Source organism: Oncorhynchus kisutch, linkage group LG15 (assembly GCF_002021735.2).
Source record: "Oncorhynchus kisutch isolate 150728-3 linkage group LG15, Okis_V2, whole genome shotgun sequence".
NCBI lineage: Eukaryota > Metazoa > Chordata > Actinopteri > Salmoniformes > Salmonidae > Oncorhynchus > Oncorhynchus kisutch.
In genome coordinates, this window is record NC_034188.2 from 42,716,352 (window position 1) to 42,734,638 (window position 18,287).

The window sequence follows — 18,287 nt, forward strand, 5'->3', positions numbered from 1 at the left end:
GATGAACGTGGTACCTTCAGGAGTTTGGAAATTGTTCCCAAAGATGAACAAGACTTGTGGAGGTCCACGATTTCTTTTGATTTTCCCATGATATCAAGCAAAGAAGTACTGAGTTTGAAGGTAGGCCTTGAAATACATCCACAGGTACACCTCCAATTGACTCAAATTATGTTAATTAGCCTATCAGAAGCTTCTAAAGCCATGACATACTTTTCTGGAATCTTCCATGCTGTTTAATGGCACGGTCAACTTCGTGTATGTAAACTTCTGACCCACTGGAATTGTGGTACAGTGAATTCTAAGTAAAATAATATGTCTGTAAACAATTGTTGGAAAAATTACTTGCGTCATGCACACAGTAGATGTCCTAACCGACTTGCCAAAACTATAGTTTGTAAACAAGACATTTGTGGAGTGGTTGAAAAACGAGTTTTGATGACTCCAACCTAAGTGGATGTAAGCTTCCGACTTCAACTGTGTGTGTGTGTGTATATATATATATATATATATATATATACTATATTACCAAAAGTATGTGGACACTTGCTCGTCGAACATCTTATTCCAAAATCATGGGCATTAGTATGGAGTTTGGTCCCCCATTTGCTCCTATAACAGCCTCCACTCTTCTGGGAAGGCGTTCCACTAGAATTTGGAACATTGCTGTGGGGACTTACTTCCATTCAGCCATAAGAGCATTAGTGAGGTCGGGCGATTAGGCCTGGCACACAGTCGGCGTTCCAATTCATTCATCCCAAAGGTGGTAGATGAGATTGAGGTCAGGGCTCTGTGCCGGCCAGTCAAGTTCTTCCACATCGATCTCTACAAACCATTTCTGTATGGACCGTGATTTGTGCATGGGGGCAATGTAATGCTGAAACAGGAAAGGGCCTTCCCCAAACTGCCACAAAGTTGGAAGCACATAATAGTCTGGAATTTCATTGTCACTGTAGCTTTAAGATTCCCTTCACTGGAACTAAGGGGCCTAGCCCGAACTATGAAAAACCGACCCAGACCGTTATTCCTCCTCCACCAAACTTTACAGCTGGCACTATATTAGGGCAGGGAGCCATCTCCTAGCATCTACCAAACCCAGAGTCGTCCTTTGGACTGCCAGATGATGAAGCGTGATTCCACTGCCCCAGAGTCCAATGGTGGCTAGCTTTACACCACTCCAGCCGAAGCTTGGCATTGTGCATGGTGATATTAGGCTTGTGTGCGGCTGCTCGGCCATGGAAATCCATTTCATGAAGCTCCCAACGAACAGTTATTGTGCTGACGTTGCTTCCAGAGGCAGTTTGAAAGTCGGTAGTGAGTGTTGCGACATCAGCACTCAGCGGTCCTGTTCTGTGAGCTTGTGTGGCCTACCAGTTCACGGCTGAGCCGTCGTTGCTCCTAGACATTTCCATGTCACAATAACAGCACTTACAGTTGACCAGGGCAGCTCTAGCAGGGCAGAAATTTGACTGACTTGTTGGAAAGGTGGCATCCTATGACGGTGCCACGTTGAAAGTCACTAAGCTCTTTAGAATGGGCCATTCTACTGCCAATGTTTGTCTATGGAGACTGCATGACTGTGTGCTTGATTATATACACCTGTCAGCAACTGGTGTGGCTGAAATGGCTGAATGCACAAATTTTAAGGGGTGTCCACATACTTTTGTATATATAATGTATGTGTGTGTTCATGTGTTGGTGTGTTTTTTTTATGTGTCTGTGAGTGTTTAAGTGTGTGTGTGTGTGTGTGCCACACGGCTGGGGTCCATCTCTCCTACTATACGTCCTCAGATTCTCCTCGCAGGCCTCTTTGGCACTTGTCTAACGTCTTCTGGTAGGCGCGGGCCATCATCGAGCCTGGGGGTTTGCGTTGTGGCGTGATCGAGACCTTTCCAGGACCGCACGCCGGTTGTCTGAAGAGAGAGAGAGAAAAAAATAGAAAGGGAACAGGAAAGTGTTGTTAGAGTCATAGTAACCCACAGACGGTACCTCAAATAAAAAAAGGGGTTGTGAGGGGAAGGAGAGAAGGAGGGAGGGAAAACATCAACAACATAACCCAAGCTGATTAATAAGAGAGCATCAGGGTTGAGAGGAAGAGACAAGAGGGGCTGGAGTGGTGGTGCTTGCGTCTGGTGTCATAGTAACTCCATTGAGCTCGGGATCTGGCCTCCCACTCAAGAGCCCTTCCACCTATTCTCACATCACAGGGAGCATGTCAACTTTATATTTCCTTATCAACTTTATATTCATCATATCCAACACCACCCCAATGTCAACATAATTGCGTGTTTCTGCGTTTTGTGGAAAAAAATATATAGAGGGAGATATGACATCGGCGTGGCCTCGTGTGATTTGAACCAATTATGAGTAGGCATTGTCTACTTCAGGCACAGCGCTACACCGGGGCTATGGGGGGGCTATAGACACGTCGCAAATCGGCATAGCCCCAATTAAGCCCCCTCAAGCATTTTACTATTTTTTTTAATGTTGAAATATTTTAAAAGTTAATAACCAGCCATTCTGTTCTCAATCCGATCCCTGGCTGTGTGCTCGTGCCGTATGACGTGTGTGTGTGTGTCTGGTGTGTGTGCTCGCGCACGTTAGGCTACGTTATGTGAGCTAACTTCTAGCTAGCTAGTCACCCATCTCACCCCGTTGCGATGGACCGTTTTCTGATCAAGAGAAGAGTACGGGTAGAAAATAAAAATCCAGACCCAGACCCTGTCTCTGAGGGGGCCAAGGAAAAAAAAGGAGATAAGAAAGATGAGTCGTAGAGAGAAACTCGTGAGCCACGACGTGAGGGAGCACCAGAGCAGTTTGTCGCTGCTAGCTGCTCCACAGCCACCGTTAGCTGCACTGTTAGCACAGCCACCGCTCCCTCTGATTTAAGCCTGTCACCTGTTGAAGAACCAAGGCGCCCTCTTCTTCGACGTTATCCAGCCACAAAAGTTGGACAGCAGGATCACTACTTCAATTGTAGATGGTATGAGGATTGCAAATGGCTGGAATAATCTATGTCAAAGACCGTGCTTTCTACTTTGCATGTCGCCACTTTCAACGTCCAGGAAACCATGGTGGAGAGAAGGGGGCATTTACCCACAATGGCTACCAGAACTGGAAGAACAAGTTCGTTCAAGACACACAATGCTAGTGTGGAGCATAAATATGCAATGACAGCGTGGAATGAGTGGACTATTCAGAAAGAGTCTGGCTCAACAATATGCGATGCTCTAAGTGATGAACATTCAAAAATAGTCAGAGAGAACAGAGAGTATATGAGATCCGTTGTTGCGTTACACTGCATACCAGGGACTTTCACAGAGAGGAGACATAGAAAACGACATGGCTGTCAACCAGGGAAACTTCCTTGAACTTTTACAGGTCATAGGCAAATTCGGCAAAACAGTTGCACAGGAAAATCTCGAAGTACACGCATCATGATATACAGAATGGAATACTGGGCAAACCCTCGACTCAGCAACCGTGCCTGCCTGTCCATGCACACAGAAAGAACCAGGGCCCTGGATGGCCAGAAGATTATAGACTTATTTGCACTGAACCACAACGGACGTATCGTCCTTCCAAAAAACAACACTTGATGAGTATCTGAAAGGCCTTTTATTTATTGACAGAGCGCGCCTTTCCGGTGGTGGGAACATGATTCAATCGCGCTGATCTCGAACTGGACGGAACAAGAAGACGCCAGTCGGCCTACAAGTATTTTTGCAATAGAAATATAATCCCTAAGAAAAATGATAGCCAGCTCGTTTTTTCACCACGTGTACACAGTTGACAGGCATAGGGTAAATTCACTTCTCGTTGTGGCTGCACTGTGGATATAATCATTTCTGATGTTGTGATGGACATTTAATCTGTAACATTATAATCAATGCACAGCAGGATGCATGTATATCGTCAGCCTACAAGTTATTTTGGTTTGCAATATAAATATAATCACTAAGATTGTGATGAAAGTCAGTTCGTTTTACAAGTGTGTGCACAGTTGACAGGCATAGGCTAAATGCATTGCACTTCTCATTGTTGTTGCACTTTGGATATTATTCATGTCCTTTCTGACATTGTGATAGCCATTTCATTTTCAACATTATCACCAATGCACAGTTGTCTGATTATACATATGGAATAAATGCACTTAAATGTCATGAAAATCAACTATTTTCTTAGCACCCCCACCTATTGGTCAAAAATCCTGGTGCCGTGCCTGGTCTACTAATCAGTTGATGATGTCATTGGAAACGCTTATCTTCCTCTAACTTTTTTGTTACAAAACATTGAAATGCACCGTTTTCACATATGTTGATGTTGGGGTGGTGCTGGACATGAGCAATATGAAGTTGCACAATTTAGAAATGTCCCTTTAATGCAGGCCAAACGTAATGCAGAGACACACACCGCACAACCCTAAAGATCAAGAGTGCCAGGCAAGTACACAAACACAGCACACTACAAACACAGCACTCTCTCTCTCAGAGATAGAGAGAGAGACTCTTGTCTTTGGTTAGTTTCAAAGGGGATTTGTTGTAAGGCAAGGTGTTCCGAATTTCCAATATTTATGCAACAGGTTTCACTCAGGCTGCTCCTGCGAGCTCACTTAGAACCCTTTGGGTTGGCTGCGTCGGCCCACGCCTCCCAAGTCCATAAGAGAATTACAAGCAATCCCTCCCTCCCTCTCCAACAGGCCAACTATGGCTGCCCATGGCTACCCATGGCACGGCCCCGCCATGCCAGGTGGCAGGAGGGTTGGGCGGCACTGGGCGGCCAGGAAGCAAGATATCAACGGAAACAAGGTAGCTAGCTAAGCCCATGCAGGCCTCCCCTGGCACTGCCATGGTGGAGCCCATTACTCAGTGCCAGCTGTGGGGTGCCAGGTGTCCCGGGCTGGGTGTTGTTTAATGCGACAGAGTGACTGTGACGGCAGTGGGGTGCACACATCTCCACTACCAAGACTTCCAACACAGACGCCTCAGATTGAGAGAGAGCATGCAGATGGCGCACAGAAGGAGAGGGGGGAGTAGGATGGAGGAGAGAAAGCCGGGGGGGGGGGTAACAGATAGGGAGGGAGATTGAAAAGAAGAGGGGGAGAAGTACAGACAGAAAGAAGAAATCAAGGCAGATATAAAAAAGGGAGTGAGGAACCTAGAGATAAAGAGAGAGAGCCTGAGTGAGAAAAAGAAGGAGGCAGAGATAGCCGGAGAGATATATATGCATAGAGAGAGACAGATGTGCTATATGCTTCCCGTTGACTTGAGTTGCTGAAAGTTACAGCCTGCGACCTTCTGAACTTCACATGCTCCATATTGCAGAGCACATCTGAGAGACTTTCCACGTTCAGCCTCCCTTTCATCTTCAGAAACGCTTCCAAGGGTTTCTCGTGCCTACGGGGCAAGCTCGAACAACTTCGCGGGCGCCAAATGTTCCATGCAGACCACCACCAATGGTAAACAATAAACTTTAAAACAAGAGACCAAGGAACCAACTGTAAAACAAATCCAGTGCCAGAAAACGTCCATGTCCGATTCCTCGCCTTTTGCAATTCCAATCAAGGTGACCTCATTTCAGGACGAGCACTCGCCTCTGACCTTGAGCCCATTAGAACAGCATATAACGGAGGCACTTGGAGAATACAATCCTCCTCCCTTTAATACCGGGCTTAGAACTGGCTGTATCTATTACCAGACGTGGGAGGGAGAAAAGAAGGAGGAGAGAGGACAGATGAAAGAGAGAAAGGAGAGGGACTGGGTATGGCCAAGAAATGAGGAGTAGGGATGGAGCGAGAAAACACAAACACTTCAACACTTCCAGGAAATAATTATCGCCGTCTGTTTGGAATCACTTTGAAGATTTGAAGTTGCACACACTATGCGCTAAGGTCGGCATGAAGACACTCAATCAACTTCTTGAACTTGTTCGGGAGCAGTGAAGAACCAGCCATTGTGTGTAGAAGGTTGAAATTGTAAATGGTTCACATCTCTACAAGTTCCCCAGCGAAGTTTGCCTTTCCATTCAGGTGACCGGACAACAGTTTTAAAATGACATGGGTAATTGCATCAAGCCTACTGTTGAAGGTATGGGTAAGCTTTTACATAGACTTGGTGATAGGAGGGAAGAGGGAAGGTGGCCGGTAAAATCAAATGCATGTCCCATTGGAGGATACTTCAGAGTGGAAACATTTGCTTCTAATAGCCCTTCCAGTTCGCATCGTCAGGTATAAAAGGCCATCTTTCCTCCCCACATCAATCTAGCGCCAACAACTGCACAAACAGCGGCCCATTTCTATTGGTAGACTAAACGTTACATCCTCTACAGGGATGAAAACACTTAAACACCCATAGAAACACACACACACACACATACTATACAAGGAAAACCACACACCAAACAACTTCAAGGGTATTTCTAGCACTGATCACAAATCTGTCTGCTGCCATTGGTTTTTGATGGCTCCCTTTACCTGCTTCTCCCCGAGGCGACATCTTTTAGTGTTAGCGAAGTCACAGAAGCACAAGAGAGGGAGAAAGGTGGAATTGACAAAATAATAAGAGCATTCCTGGTTACAGTGGGGACTAAGCTCTCACAGAGCTTAATTAAATGCAAACGACCAGCATTCTTTCTTGTTCCTCGAGTGGTAAAGCAGCGCACCAAGGGGGTGGGGGTAAGGAGTGGCAAATCACCACACAACACACTCTAAAGGGGTGTATAACAATGCATCCCAGTGATCCATGCCATAGGGAGACGGTCTGTATAGGCCAAAGGTAATATGAAGGGAGGACACCAAAATGCCAAAATGATAACCAACCATATGAAGGGAGGACGCCAAAATGATAACCAACCAGGAGGCCTCCTTCGCACTTGCGCAAACACACACACACACACACACACACACACACACACACACACACACACACACACACACACACACACACACACACACACACAAACACACACACACACACACACACACACACACACACACACAGAGAGCTCTTGTCTGATTTACTGGAAAGCGTCCAGTAAAATGCCATTTCATGTTGTGATGGAGCGATGGGGAGCTCCAGCGTCTCTGGTCCCTCCAAAAGAGATGAAAACCCATAATTGGTTTTGTGTTACTTTCATCCTTTACTAATTACACAGTATTACATCATCAGCGGGGCCTGTGATCCGAACGCAAAGAGAAAGCCTGCTAGTAATCTATTAAAGCATTCCCAGTCAGATCTTCCAGGCGTTCCTGGAAAACCGGTAAACTGAGCAGGGATTAAATACAGTATGTTAAAGTTCATTAACATCTGGGTAAGCTGCTGGTTTAGCAACTGCATAAACACACTGTATGTATCCATTAGGGTTAAGGTAACAGTGGTAGAGGTAAGCATAATCACCATCATCATCCTTCTCCTTTTAGGATAATTACACACACGGCCAAACACACTCACACAACACTTTATAATTCAATGAGACAAAATGCAATATGGGGTGATTCAATACTTTTCTGCGTCACACGACACACCGCCATTACTCAGTTCTCTGAGAGCTGTGCTATCCGCTGCAACTTCTATCTTTCCCTCACATCTTCTCCCTGTCCTCAGCCAGGGCTAGTGGCTGCAGAGTAATGGAGCTCCAGGAAACACCAGAAGCAAGATATATAAATGGGATGCAGGGGGCAGAGCAGACATTTTTCCGGCTTTAATTTATAGGGTTGCAGAAGCAAAACTACAGTTTGCGCCATAACAGAGGCTTGTTCAAAGATGAGAGTAATTGCTTTGAATGGGGAAAACGAGTCCAACTGAAGGGTTCTGGAGAAGGGTAGGGGGGTGAGATGGAGAGAGAGAGAGTGTGGAGAAAAAGATAAATAGCGGAGAGAAAGAGAGAGGGAGAGGAGAGCAAGACAAGTGGGGAGGGATTAGGGTCGAAGAACATGATAACCAACCATATGAAGGGAGGATGCCAAAATGAAGGTAGGACGCCAAAATAATAACCAACCAGGAGGCCTCCTTCGCACTTTTACCCATAGACTGATCTCAGATCATATTATAACACTGTCAGATTGTGGCAGAGTTGCATTGACTTAAGTAGACCCCCTCTAAACATTGCTATATACTGTATTTCCTAACAGAATTTAACAAAAAAAGACTGCAAGAGCTCACTGAAAGCTTGGTTTATTTACTCAAACTTTTATAGCTATACAACTGCAAAGCATGTCAATGGCTCGGCAATGTCTCGTGTCTGGTATCTTGTGAAGGCCTTTGGTCTTCAGTAATGTCAGCTAAATGAGTGAATGGGGGTGTCAGGAAATGTTATGGGGTGTGTTCTTCACGGGGCCCGTATCAGATGGAAAAAGGGATCAGAGTGGTGTGGACAGAGGAAACACAGAAGGCGGGCCTGGATATGCTGAGGCAAGATGCTGAAATTCTCCTCCCTCTTTCTCTCGCCCGTTCTCTCTCTCTCTCTCTTGCCCGTTCTCTCTATCTTTCTCACTCACTTTCTCCCCCCTTCACTCCTCTCCCACTGTTTCCTGTCCACCTCTTTCACTCTCCCTCCATCTCAGGATCCCATGCAAGCATGGCCGGATTTACAGATGTTTACATGAAATCAAGGGTTAGTTGTCAAATGCCCAAATCCCCAGGAACTACCAAAAAGCAACCCCAAACAACAAAACATTCCAATCTCCTGCTTGAAATTCAAGGAGAATGCAGATAAGCTTAAGGTATGGTGTCCCTGGCGTGTATGTATACCCAGCTAAAATCCTTTGGAGGGAAAAGTGAATCTAAAGTGAGCCTAGTTTGACAGTTTGTTGAGACAAAGGATAACGAAATGTTAATGGGATATAAAAGCGGCGTCAGTCCAAACATAACTGATGCGTATCTCTCTCATGTCCATATCGTGGATTTCAATCACACATGGGGTCGCCTGTGATGTAGCACGCTGCTCACCAGTTACACACACACTGGTGAATGACCCAGATACTCAATACAACCTATTCTCTCGACCAATAAAAATGCCTCTTTCTCACAAATCTACCTTAAGGACTGCATTAAAGTACTGACCAACCGGGCACTTTAGCCCCCTATTTGAAAGGAGGCAGCATCTTAACTGATTTTGCTACAGGCCTTGCGTCTTCCTTTGCCCACTGCTGTGCCCCTCCACACCAGTCCCTCCTCCCCCCACACTTCTCCATTGTCCGCTGCCCCCTCTCTTTCTTTCTCTCTCTCCCTTGCTCGCTGTCGCTGAAAGGGGAGTAGGGGCTGAGAGTAATGTCTCTTGACAGCTCGGAACACAATACGGCGCAGGAGACCTGGAAATCACTACACATGTCCATAAACAAATATTTTTTTGTTTAGAGGGGAGATAGAGTACTAGGTTACCTCCTCGGCGGGACGGCTTTGACAGGTTTGTACCAGTGACAAACAGTGTGACGGGAAGAGAGAGAAAAACTGTGTGTGTGTGTGTGTGTGTGTGTGTGTATGTGTCAATCTCACGATCAAAAATGAAAAAAAGTCGAAACTTCTTCCTCTGCAGCCTAGCGTGTGCTCAGTCTTTTAGGCCTCTATCTTTGATTGAAAACAACAAGCTTGACAGGCCGCTAGTACTTGTGATTTCTCATTGGGCCCTCTTCCCTTCTGATATCTGGACTGGAGGTTTATTTTTCTACGGAACAATACTTCCTAGCATTCTCCTGGCAGTCGAGGCAATGCACAAACGCACCAAACAGGCAAAAGATGAAAACCTTCTTGCAATCGATCAAGCGCCAGAGGCAAAACTCCCATTCATGATCATCAGCTCAGCAGTAGATTTCAGGAAGCAGGCTTCAGAAAAAAAGAAATCAATTTCAACTGTGCATTCACTCCTCAAATCGTTAGGGTGCCTGCTCAATGCCTGTTTGAGATTCATTGCTAGGCTAGCTGTCCATATTGGCAAAAGGCTAGCATTGGGGTATATAAGGCTGTGGGGAAAACAGTAAGCCTCTGAGTGGGGGGTTCATTACTGGCCTAAGCCTGTAGCCCGGGGGGCAGGCTGGAGCTGGAGTCAGCAATGAACACAGATGGGGTCTGTGGCATCTAGTGCAGCTAGGGCCCGGGCTTTTCCTAGTCCTGAGCCGAGCCAGGATAGCGGGTAATCCATCAGGTCCAGGCACAGGGCCGCCCGAGGGGGGGGGGGGGGCAATCGCTGATCCTCCAAAACTGATAGGGGGCTCGGCGGGAGGCCAGGGTGGGCCTTGGGGCACTAGCAGCTCCAGAGGCCAGAGCTGGGGTCAGCTGGACCAAATGGAGTCAGTGCACTGGCCTGGTTCAGCACAGCTTGACTTGTCTCCGCAACCGCCAACCGCTTGTCCTCCGTACCAGTGTAGTAAAGTGGCTGCGGCCAAAAACACACACCGTGAACCATACCATATCATTCAATGATACCATAGGCCAACATCAATCAAAGCACATACAAAACTGTCAGCATCGTTCACCTTTTGCAAAAACACATCACTGTCTCTGTGTCACGTAGCACTTATGACGCCTACAACAACCTAGAATCACTCACCATCCAATTCAACCAAATGTCAACACAGAAAAAGCTGTGAATTGCCTGTAATTATATGTGGGACCCGTATGCATGTACTGTATAAGCCGGCAGAGAGGACAGGGAGTCCGGAGGAGCCTAATTGTGCTGCAGCCGGAACCACTTAAACAAGGGTCTAATGGTGTGGCCTGCAGGAGAAGAAACACAGGAGGAAAGAGAGCAACTCCGCCCTGATACAGCACTGCTTTGATTGAGAGAGTTAGACAAATGGATTCTAAGATATAGTTTGACAGACAGATGGGAGCGTAAATGGATGATTTGGCAGCGTGATAAAGTAAATAGACTGATGGACCACCAAACAAATACAGGAAGAAAATGTGCCAGGTTGTGGACACAAAAGTCTCTGTGATGATGGGAACGCTAGATAGCCTGGTAAACACAGATGGACCATGTTGATACGAGGCAGGATAGACGGTTTCATTCTATTTGTTTGCCCAAACCGATATTTGATATTGGATGTAGTTCGCATCAAGAATCATTTCAAGGGAGAATGTCTTGATGTGAATGTTATGGAGGAGGCGTCAAGAGGAAGTGACGGACACATCTCTACAGTATCTGTTCTGAGGTGCGCCCCACAAGGGTGCGTGTTGTCCCCGCTCTGGAATGGGGGAGGGGTTCTATGTATAAATCCAACCTTAGAAACCCCCCCGGTGAGGGAGGACTGACACATATGCATACACATCCACAACATGACAGTGGGGGTGTGAGGAACCAACACTTAAGCCAGTGTACATCACCGGGGGAGGTGGCAAAGCCATTACGATGCGTTAACCCTTGACCTTAGGAAAGGAGCTATGGGCTGGGGGGGTTGGTGGTAGGATGAGAGAGGGAGTAATAAAACATAATAAAACCAGGGATTTGTGTAGGAGTGTAAACACACGGAAATGCTGTTAGCGCACCTTTTTTATTTAGAGAATAGGCACCTTTCGTGCAACATTTTGGCATTAGCGTTCACATTACTGCATGTCAAGTCATTGCCATCACATTCATCCATCTTTTTCTTTACCAAACATCCCTGAATAAAACCACACAACCTCATACATTACTGAGCTAAGCTGATGGCCGCTCTGACAACTCAGTGCCTCATTACTGTCAGATGCTGTTGATGATGTCACAATTAGAGTTTGGAGGGTTTGAAAGGGGTCGTCTCCTACTCGGAGAAGCAGCCTCTCTCTGCTGTTCCTTCAGGGACCTGAGGGGGCCCGAGGGGGCAACGCGAGACAGCCCCTGAGAAGTGTTGCAGGGTTGTTAATAGACAGCGGGGCCCCAAAATCATGGCCTTTAGAGGTGCTGCATCTCTCACTGTCTGACAGCCTACAGTGGCTTTGGCTCCCGCAATGACCCTTTCAGAGTGCACTCCCAATGACGCGCGCACACCAACACACTCACAGGTGCATATGCTCAAATACACAGAGGAGGCAGGCATGAAAACACACACAGGCAGGGACACAGGGCACACACAAGTGATGAGACAAAGACACACACACACTAACCTATTCACAAACCAGAAATAACACAATAGGCTGCTGGAATTCCACTTGAGACTGCATTCACCTCAGGAGGGGTGAAATGAAAAGTAAGATGTGCTGTTGCCATAGTGAAATACAACAATTTACTCCTATAAAAGAACAACATGCTAAAATATCCACGGTGGAAAACGGGCGAAGAAGGGCTAGTATGACCATTGTCCACTAATATAGGTCTAGATACAGTGGGGAGAATGAGAATCCCAAGATGGCGTAGCAGTAGGTCGTCCTGTCCTGTCGTGTCCCTGTATTTATTGTTTCTTTTTCGTTTTTTTACATATTTTCTCCACATATCTCTTTGAAAACATTTTGCTAAACCCTAAGCTTCCAAATACTCTCCTGCAACCCGACTCACCCAATGTAGCTATTTTTCCTAAAGTATTTATATTTACTTCGGACCCCCTCAACTGAAGCTAGCCAGCTAACCAGCGGGTATGCTAGCGGTCTTCAGCTAACCGGTCATCAGCTAACCTGTAGTTCGGAAAGCTCTCGCCTGTTCGTACAACGCGACTCTAACCAGAGCATAACGGACCTATTTATTTTTCATCCCCGGATTCATCCCCGGATTCCCACCGCAAACGGAACATCTTTCAGCTGGATTTTTCAGCAACTAGCTATCTAGCTAAACCGCAACCCCGGATTACTCCTGGCTAGCGTTTCCACCCACTTAGCTTGAAGCTAGCCCGGCCGTAGCACCTGTGCTACCACCGTAGCATACTCCTGAGCTACAATACCCGGGCCCACGACCGGTCTATCGATGTCATCGCATGAAGAGGAATAAACAGACTCACCCCATCGCGACGTCCCCCAAAGGCTAACTCTCTAGCCCTCACTATCTCCCTGCTTGCTAATTCGGCCTGCTAACTGCTAGCTTGTCCAGCTCCGGTCCGCTAACTGTTACCTTGTCTAGCCCGGGCCTACAAACTGTTAGCTTGTTAGCACAGGCCTGCTAACCGCCTGAATCGCCGCGTCCCAAACGCTCACCGGACCCATATTTACTTTCTATCTCTTTTGACTTTTAATTTGTTTATACCTTCCGGAAACCTGCCTCACCCAATGTGATACGGAATCGCTATTATTTTTTTATTTTTAGAACACACTCAAGAACCTCCAGAAGCTAACCAGCTAACTAGCTACAAGCTATTTAGTCATTGTTAGTTTTTAAAAACCTGGATAACACTCGCCAGTCCAGCTTCCCTGCCCCATCCACCGCTGCCCCCTGGACACTGATCTCTTGGCTACATAGCTGATGCACGCTGGACTGTCCATTAATCACGGTACTCCATTCTGCTTGTTTGTTTTATCTGTTGGCCCCGTTGCCTAGTCTACGCCATTTTACCTGCTGTTGTTGTGCTAGCTGATTAGCTGTTGTCTCACCTACTGTTTTAGCTAGCTTTCCCAATTCAACACCTGTGATTACTGTATGCCTCGCTGTATGTCTCTCTCAAATGTCAATATGCCTTGTATACTGTTGTTCAGGTTAGTTATCATTGTTTTAGTTCACAATGGAGCCCCTAGTTCCACTCTTCATGCCCCTGATAACTCCTTTGTCCCACCTCCCACACATGCGGTGACCTCACCCATTACTACCAGCATGTCCAGAGATACAACCTCTCTCATCATCACCCAGTGCCTGGGCTTACCTCCGCTGTACCCGCACCCCACCATACCCCTGTCTGCGCATTATGCCCTGAATATATTCTACCATGCCCAGAAACCTGCTCCTCTTATTCTCCGTCCCCAACGCTCTAGGCGACCAGTTTTGATAGCCTTTAGCCGCACCCTCATACTACTCCTTCTCTGTTCCGGGGGGGTGTGGAGGTAAACTCAGGCCCTGCATGTCCCCAGGCACCCTCATTTGTTGACTTCTGTGATCGAAAAAGCCTTGGTTTCATGCATGTCAACATCAGAAGCCTCCTCCCTAAGTTTGTTTTACTCACTGCTTTAGCACACTCTGCTAACCCAGATGTCCTTGCTGTGTCTGAATCCTGGCTCAGGAAGGCCACCAAAAATTCAGAGATTTCCATACCCAACTATAACATCTTCCGTCAAGATATAACTGCCAAAGGGGGAGGAGTTGCAGTTTACTGCAGAGATAGCCTGCAAAGTAATGTCATACTTTCCAGGTCCATACCCAAACAGTTCGAACTACTAATTTTGAAAATTACTCTCTCCAGAAATAAGTCTCTCACGGTTGCCGCCTGCTACCGACCCCCCTCAGCTCCCAGCTGTGCCCTGGACACCATTTGTGAATTGATCGCCCCCCATCTAGCTTCAGAGTTTGTTCTGTTAGGTGACCTAAACTGGGATATGCTTAACACCCCGCCAGTCCTACAATCTAAGCTAGATGCCCTCAATCTCACACAAATCATCAAGGAACCCACCAGGTACAACCCTAACTCTGTAAACAAGGGCACCCTCATAGACGTCATCCTGACCAACTGGCCCTCCAAATACACCTCCGCTGTCTTCAACCAGGATCTCAGCGATCACTGCCTCATTGCCTGTATCCGCTACGGAGCCGCAGTCAAACGACCACCCCTCATCACTGTCAAACGCTCCCTAAAACACTTCTGTGAGCAGGCCTTTCTAATCGACCTGGCCCGGGTATCCTGGAAGGACATTGACCTCATCCCGTCAGTTGAGGATGCCTGGTCATTCTTTAAAAGTAACTTCCTCACCATTTTAGATAAGCATGCTCCGTTCAAAAAATGCAGAACTAAGAACAGATACAGCCCTTGGTTCACCCCAGACCTGACTGCCCTCGACCAGCACAAAAACATCCTGTGGCGGACTGCAATAGCATCGAATAGTCCCCGTGATATGCAACTGTTCAGGGAAGTCCGGAACCAATACACGCAGTCAGTCAGGAAAGCTAAGGCCAGCTTCTTCAGGCAGAAGTTTGCATCCTGTAGCTCCAACTCCAAAAAGTTCTGGGACACCGTGAAGTCCATGGAGAACAAGAGCACCTCCTCCCAGCTGCCCACTGCACTGAGGCTAGGTAACACGGTCACCACTGATAAATCCATGATTATCGAAAACTTCAATAAGCATTTCTCAACGGCTGGCCATGCCTTCCGCCTGGCTACTTCAACCTCGGCCAACAGCTCCGCCCCCCCCCGCAGCTCCTCGCCCAAGCCTCTCCAGGTTCTCCTTTAACCAAATCCAGATAGCAGATGTTCTGAAAGAGCTGCAAAACCTGGACCCGTACAAATCAGCTGGGCTTGACAATCTGGACCCTCTATTTCTGAAACTATCTGCCACCATTGTCGCAACCCCTATTACCAGCCTGTTCAACCTCTCTTTCATATCGTCTGAGATCCCCAAGGATTGGAAAGCTGCCGCAGTCATCCCCCTCTTCAAAGGGGGAGACACCCTGCACCCAAACTGTTACAGACCTATATCCATCCTGCCCGGCCTATCTAAGGTCTTCGAAAGCCAAGTCAACAAACAGGTCACTGACCATCTCGAATCCCACCGTACCTTCTCCGCTGTGCAATCTGGTTTCCGAGCCGGTCATGGGTGCACCTCAGCCACACTCAAGGTACTCAACGATATCATAACCGCCATCGATAAAAGACAGTACTGTGCAGCCGTCTTCATCGACCTTGCCAAGGCTTTCGACTCTGTCAATCACCATATTCTTATCGGCAGACTCAGGAGCCTCGGTTTTTCGGATGACTGCCTTGCCTGGTTCACCAATTACTTTGCAGACAGAGTTCAGTGCGTCAAATCGGAGGGCATGCTGTCTGGTCCTCTGGCAGTCTCTATGGGGGTGCCACAGGGTTCAATTCTCGGGCCGACTCTTTTCTCTGTGTATATCAATGATGTTGCTCTTGCTGCGGGCGATTCCCTGATCCACCTCTACGCAGACGACACCATTCTATATACTTTCGGCCCGTCATTGGACACTGTGCTATCTAACCTCCAAACAAGCTTCAATGCCATACAGCACTCCTTCCGTGGCCTCCAACTGCTCTTAAACGCTAGTAAAACCAAATGCATGCTTTTCAACCGGTCGCTGCCTGCACCCGCATGCCCGACTAGCATCACCACCCTGGATGGTTCCGACCTAGAATATGTGGACGTCTATAAGTACCTAGGTGTCTGGCTAGACTGCAAACTCTCCTTTCAGACTCATATAAAACATCTCCAATCGAAAATCAAATCAAGAGTCGGCTTTCTATTCCGCAACAAAGCCTCCTTCACTCACGCCGCCAAGCTTACCCTAGTAAAACTGACTATCCTACCGATCCTCGACTTCGGCGATGTCATCTACAAAATGGCTTCCAACACTCTACTCAGCAAACTGGATGCAGTTTATCACAGTGCCATCCGTTTTGTCACTAAAGCACCTTATACCACCCACCACTGCGACTTGTATGCTCTAGTCGGCTGGCCCTCGCTACATATTCGTCGCCAGACCCACTGGCTCCAGGTCATCTACAAGTCCATGCTAGGTAAAGCTCCGCCTTATCTCAGCTCACTGGTCACGATGGCAACACCCATCCGTAGCACGCGCTCCAGCAGGTGTATCTCACTGATCATCCCTAAAGCCAACACCTCATTTGGCCGCCTTTCGTTCCAGTACTCTGCTGCCTGTGACTGGAACGAATTGCAAAAATCGCTGAAGTTGGAGACTTTTATCTCCCTCACCAACTTCAAACATCAGCTATCTGAGCAGCTAACCGATCGCTGCAGCTGTACATAGTCTATTGGTAAATAGCCCACCCTTTTCACCTACCTCATCCCCATACTGTTCTTATTTATTTACTTTTCTGCTCTTTTGCACACCAATATCTCTACCTGTACATGACCATCTGATCATTCATCACTCCAGTGTTAATCTGCAAAATTGTAATTATTTGCCTACCTCCTCATGCCTTTTGCATACATTGTATATAGACTCCCCCTTTGTTTTCTACTGTGTTATTGACTTGTTAATTGTTTACTCCATGTGTAACTCTTTGTTGTCTGCTCACACTGCTATGCTTTATCTTGGCCAGGTCGCAGTTGCAAATGAGAACTTGTTCTCAACTAGCCTACCTGGTTAAATAAAGGTGAAATAAAAAAAATAAAAAATAAAAATAATGAGTATTTGATATTTTGCAGGTTTCCCTACTTACAAAGCATGTAGAGGTCTGTAATTTGTATCATAGACAGTGAGAGACGGAATCTAAAACAAGAATCCAGAAAATCACATTGTATGATTTTTAAGTAATTAATTTGCATTTTATTACATGACATAAGTAGTTGATACATCAGTAAAGCAGAACTTAATATTTGGTACAGAAACCTTTGTTTGCAATTACAGAGATCATACGTTTCCTGTAGTTCTTGACCAGGTTTGCACACACTGCAGCAGGGATTTCGGCCCACTCCTCCATACAGACCTTCTCCAGATCCTTCGGGTTTTGGGGCTGTCGCTGGGCAATACGGACTTTCAGCTCCCTCCAAAGATTTTCTATTGGGTTCAGGTCTGGAGACTGGCTAGGCCACTCCAGGACCTTGAGATTATTCTTACAGAGCCACTCCTTAGTTGCCCTGGCTGTGTGTTTCGGGTCGTTGTCATGCTGGAAGACCCATCTTCAATGCTCTTACTGAGGGAAGGAGGTTGTTGGCCAAGATCTAGCGATACATGGCCCCATCCATCCTCCCCTCAATACAGTGCAGTCGTCCTGTCCCCTTTGCAGAAAAGCATCCCCAAAGAATGATGTTTCCACCTCCATGCTTCACGGTTGGGATGGTATTCTTGGGGTTGTACTTCTTCTCCAAACACGGCGAGTGGAGTTTAGACCAAAAAGCTCGTGACCTTCTCCCATTCCTCCTCTGGATCATCCAGATCGTCATTGGCAAATGTCAGACGGGCCTGGACATGCGCTGGCTTGAGCAGGGGGACCTTGCGTGCGCTGCAGGATTTTAATCCATGACGGCGTAGTGTGTTACTAATGGTTTTCTTTGAGACTGTGGTCCCAGCTCTCTTCAGGTCATTGACCAGGTCCTGCCGTGTAGTTCTGGGCTGATCCCTCACCTTACTCATGATCATTGATGCCCCACGAGGTGAGATCTTGCAAGGAGCCCCAGACCGAGGGTGATTGACTGTCATCTTGAACTTCTTCCATTTTCTAATAATTGAGCCAACAGTTGTTGCCTTCTCACCAAGCTGCTTGCCTATTGTCCTGT

General features: G+C 47.0%; 1 protein-coding gene across 6 annotated transcripts in view; it reads right to left on the reverse strand.

Annotated features, from left to right (window-relative positions):
* Positions 1-1,652: 1,652 nt before the first annotated feature.
* The window catches only part of LOC109904740 (protein diaphanous homolog 2), a 624,432-nt gene continuing 607,797 nt past the window's right edge, over positions 1,653-18,287 (reverse strand). For 5 of the 6 annotated variants that reach the window (XM_031790311.1, XM_031790310.1, XM_031790307.1 and 2 more), the window contains one exon: positions 1,678-1,910. In XM_031790311.1, the coding sequence (XP_031646171.1) occupies positions 1,846-1,910 (65 nt within the window). In that variant the 3' untranslated portion in view covers positions 1,678-1,845. Of the gene's footprint in view, positions 1,911-18,287 lie in introns of all 6 variants that reach the window. The other variant, XM_031790312.1, reaches the window with a different exon arrangement.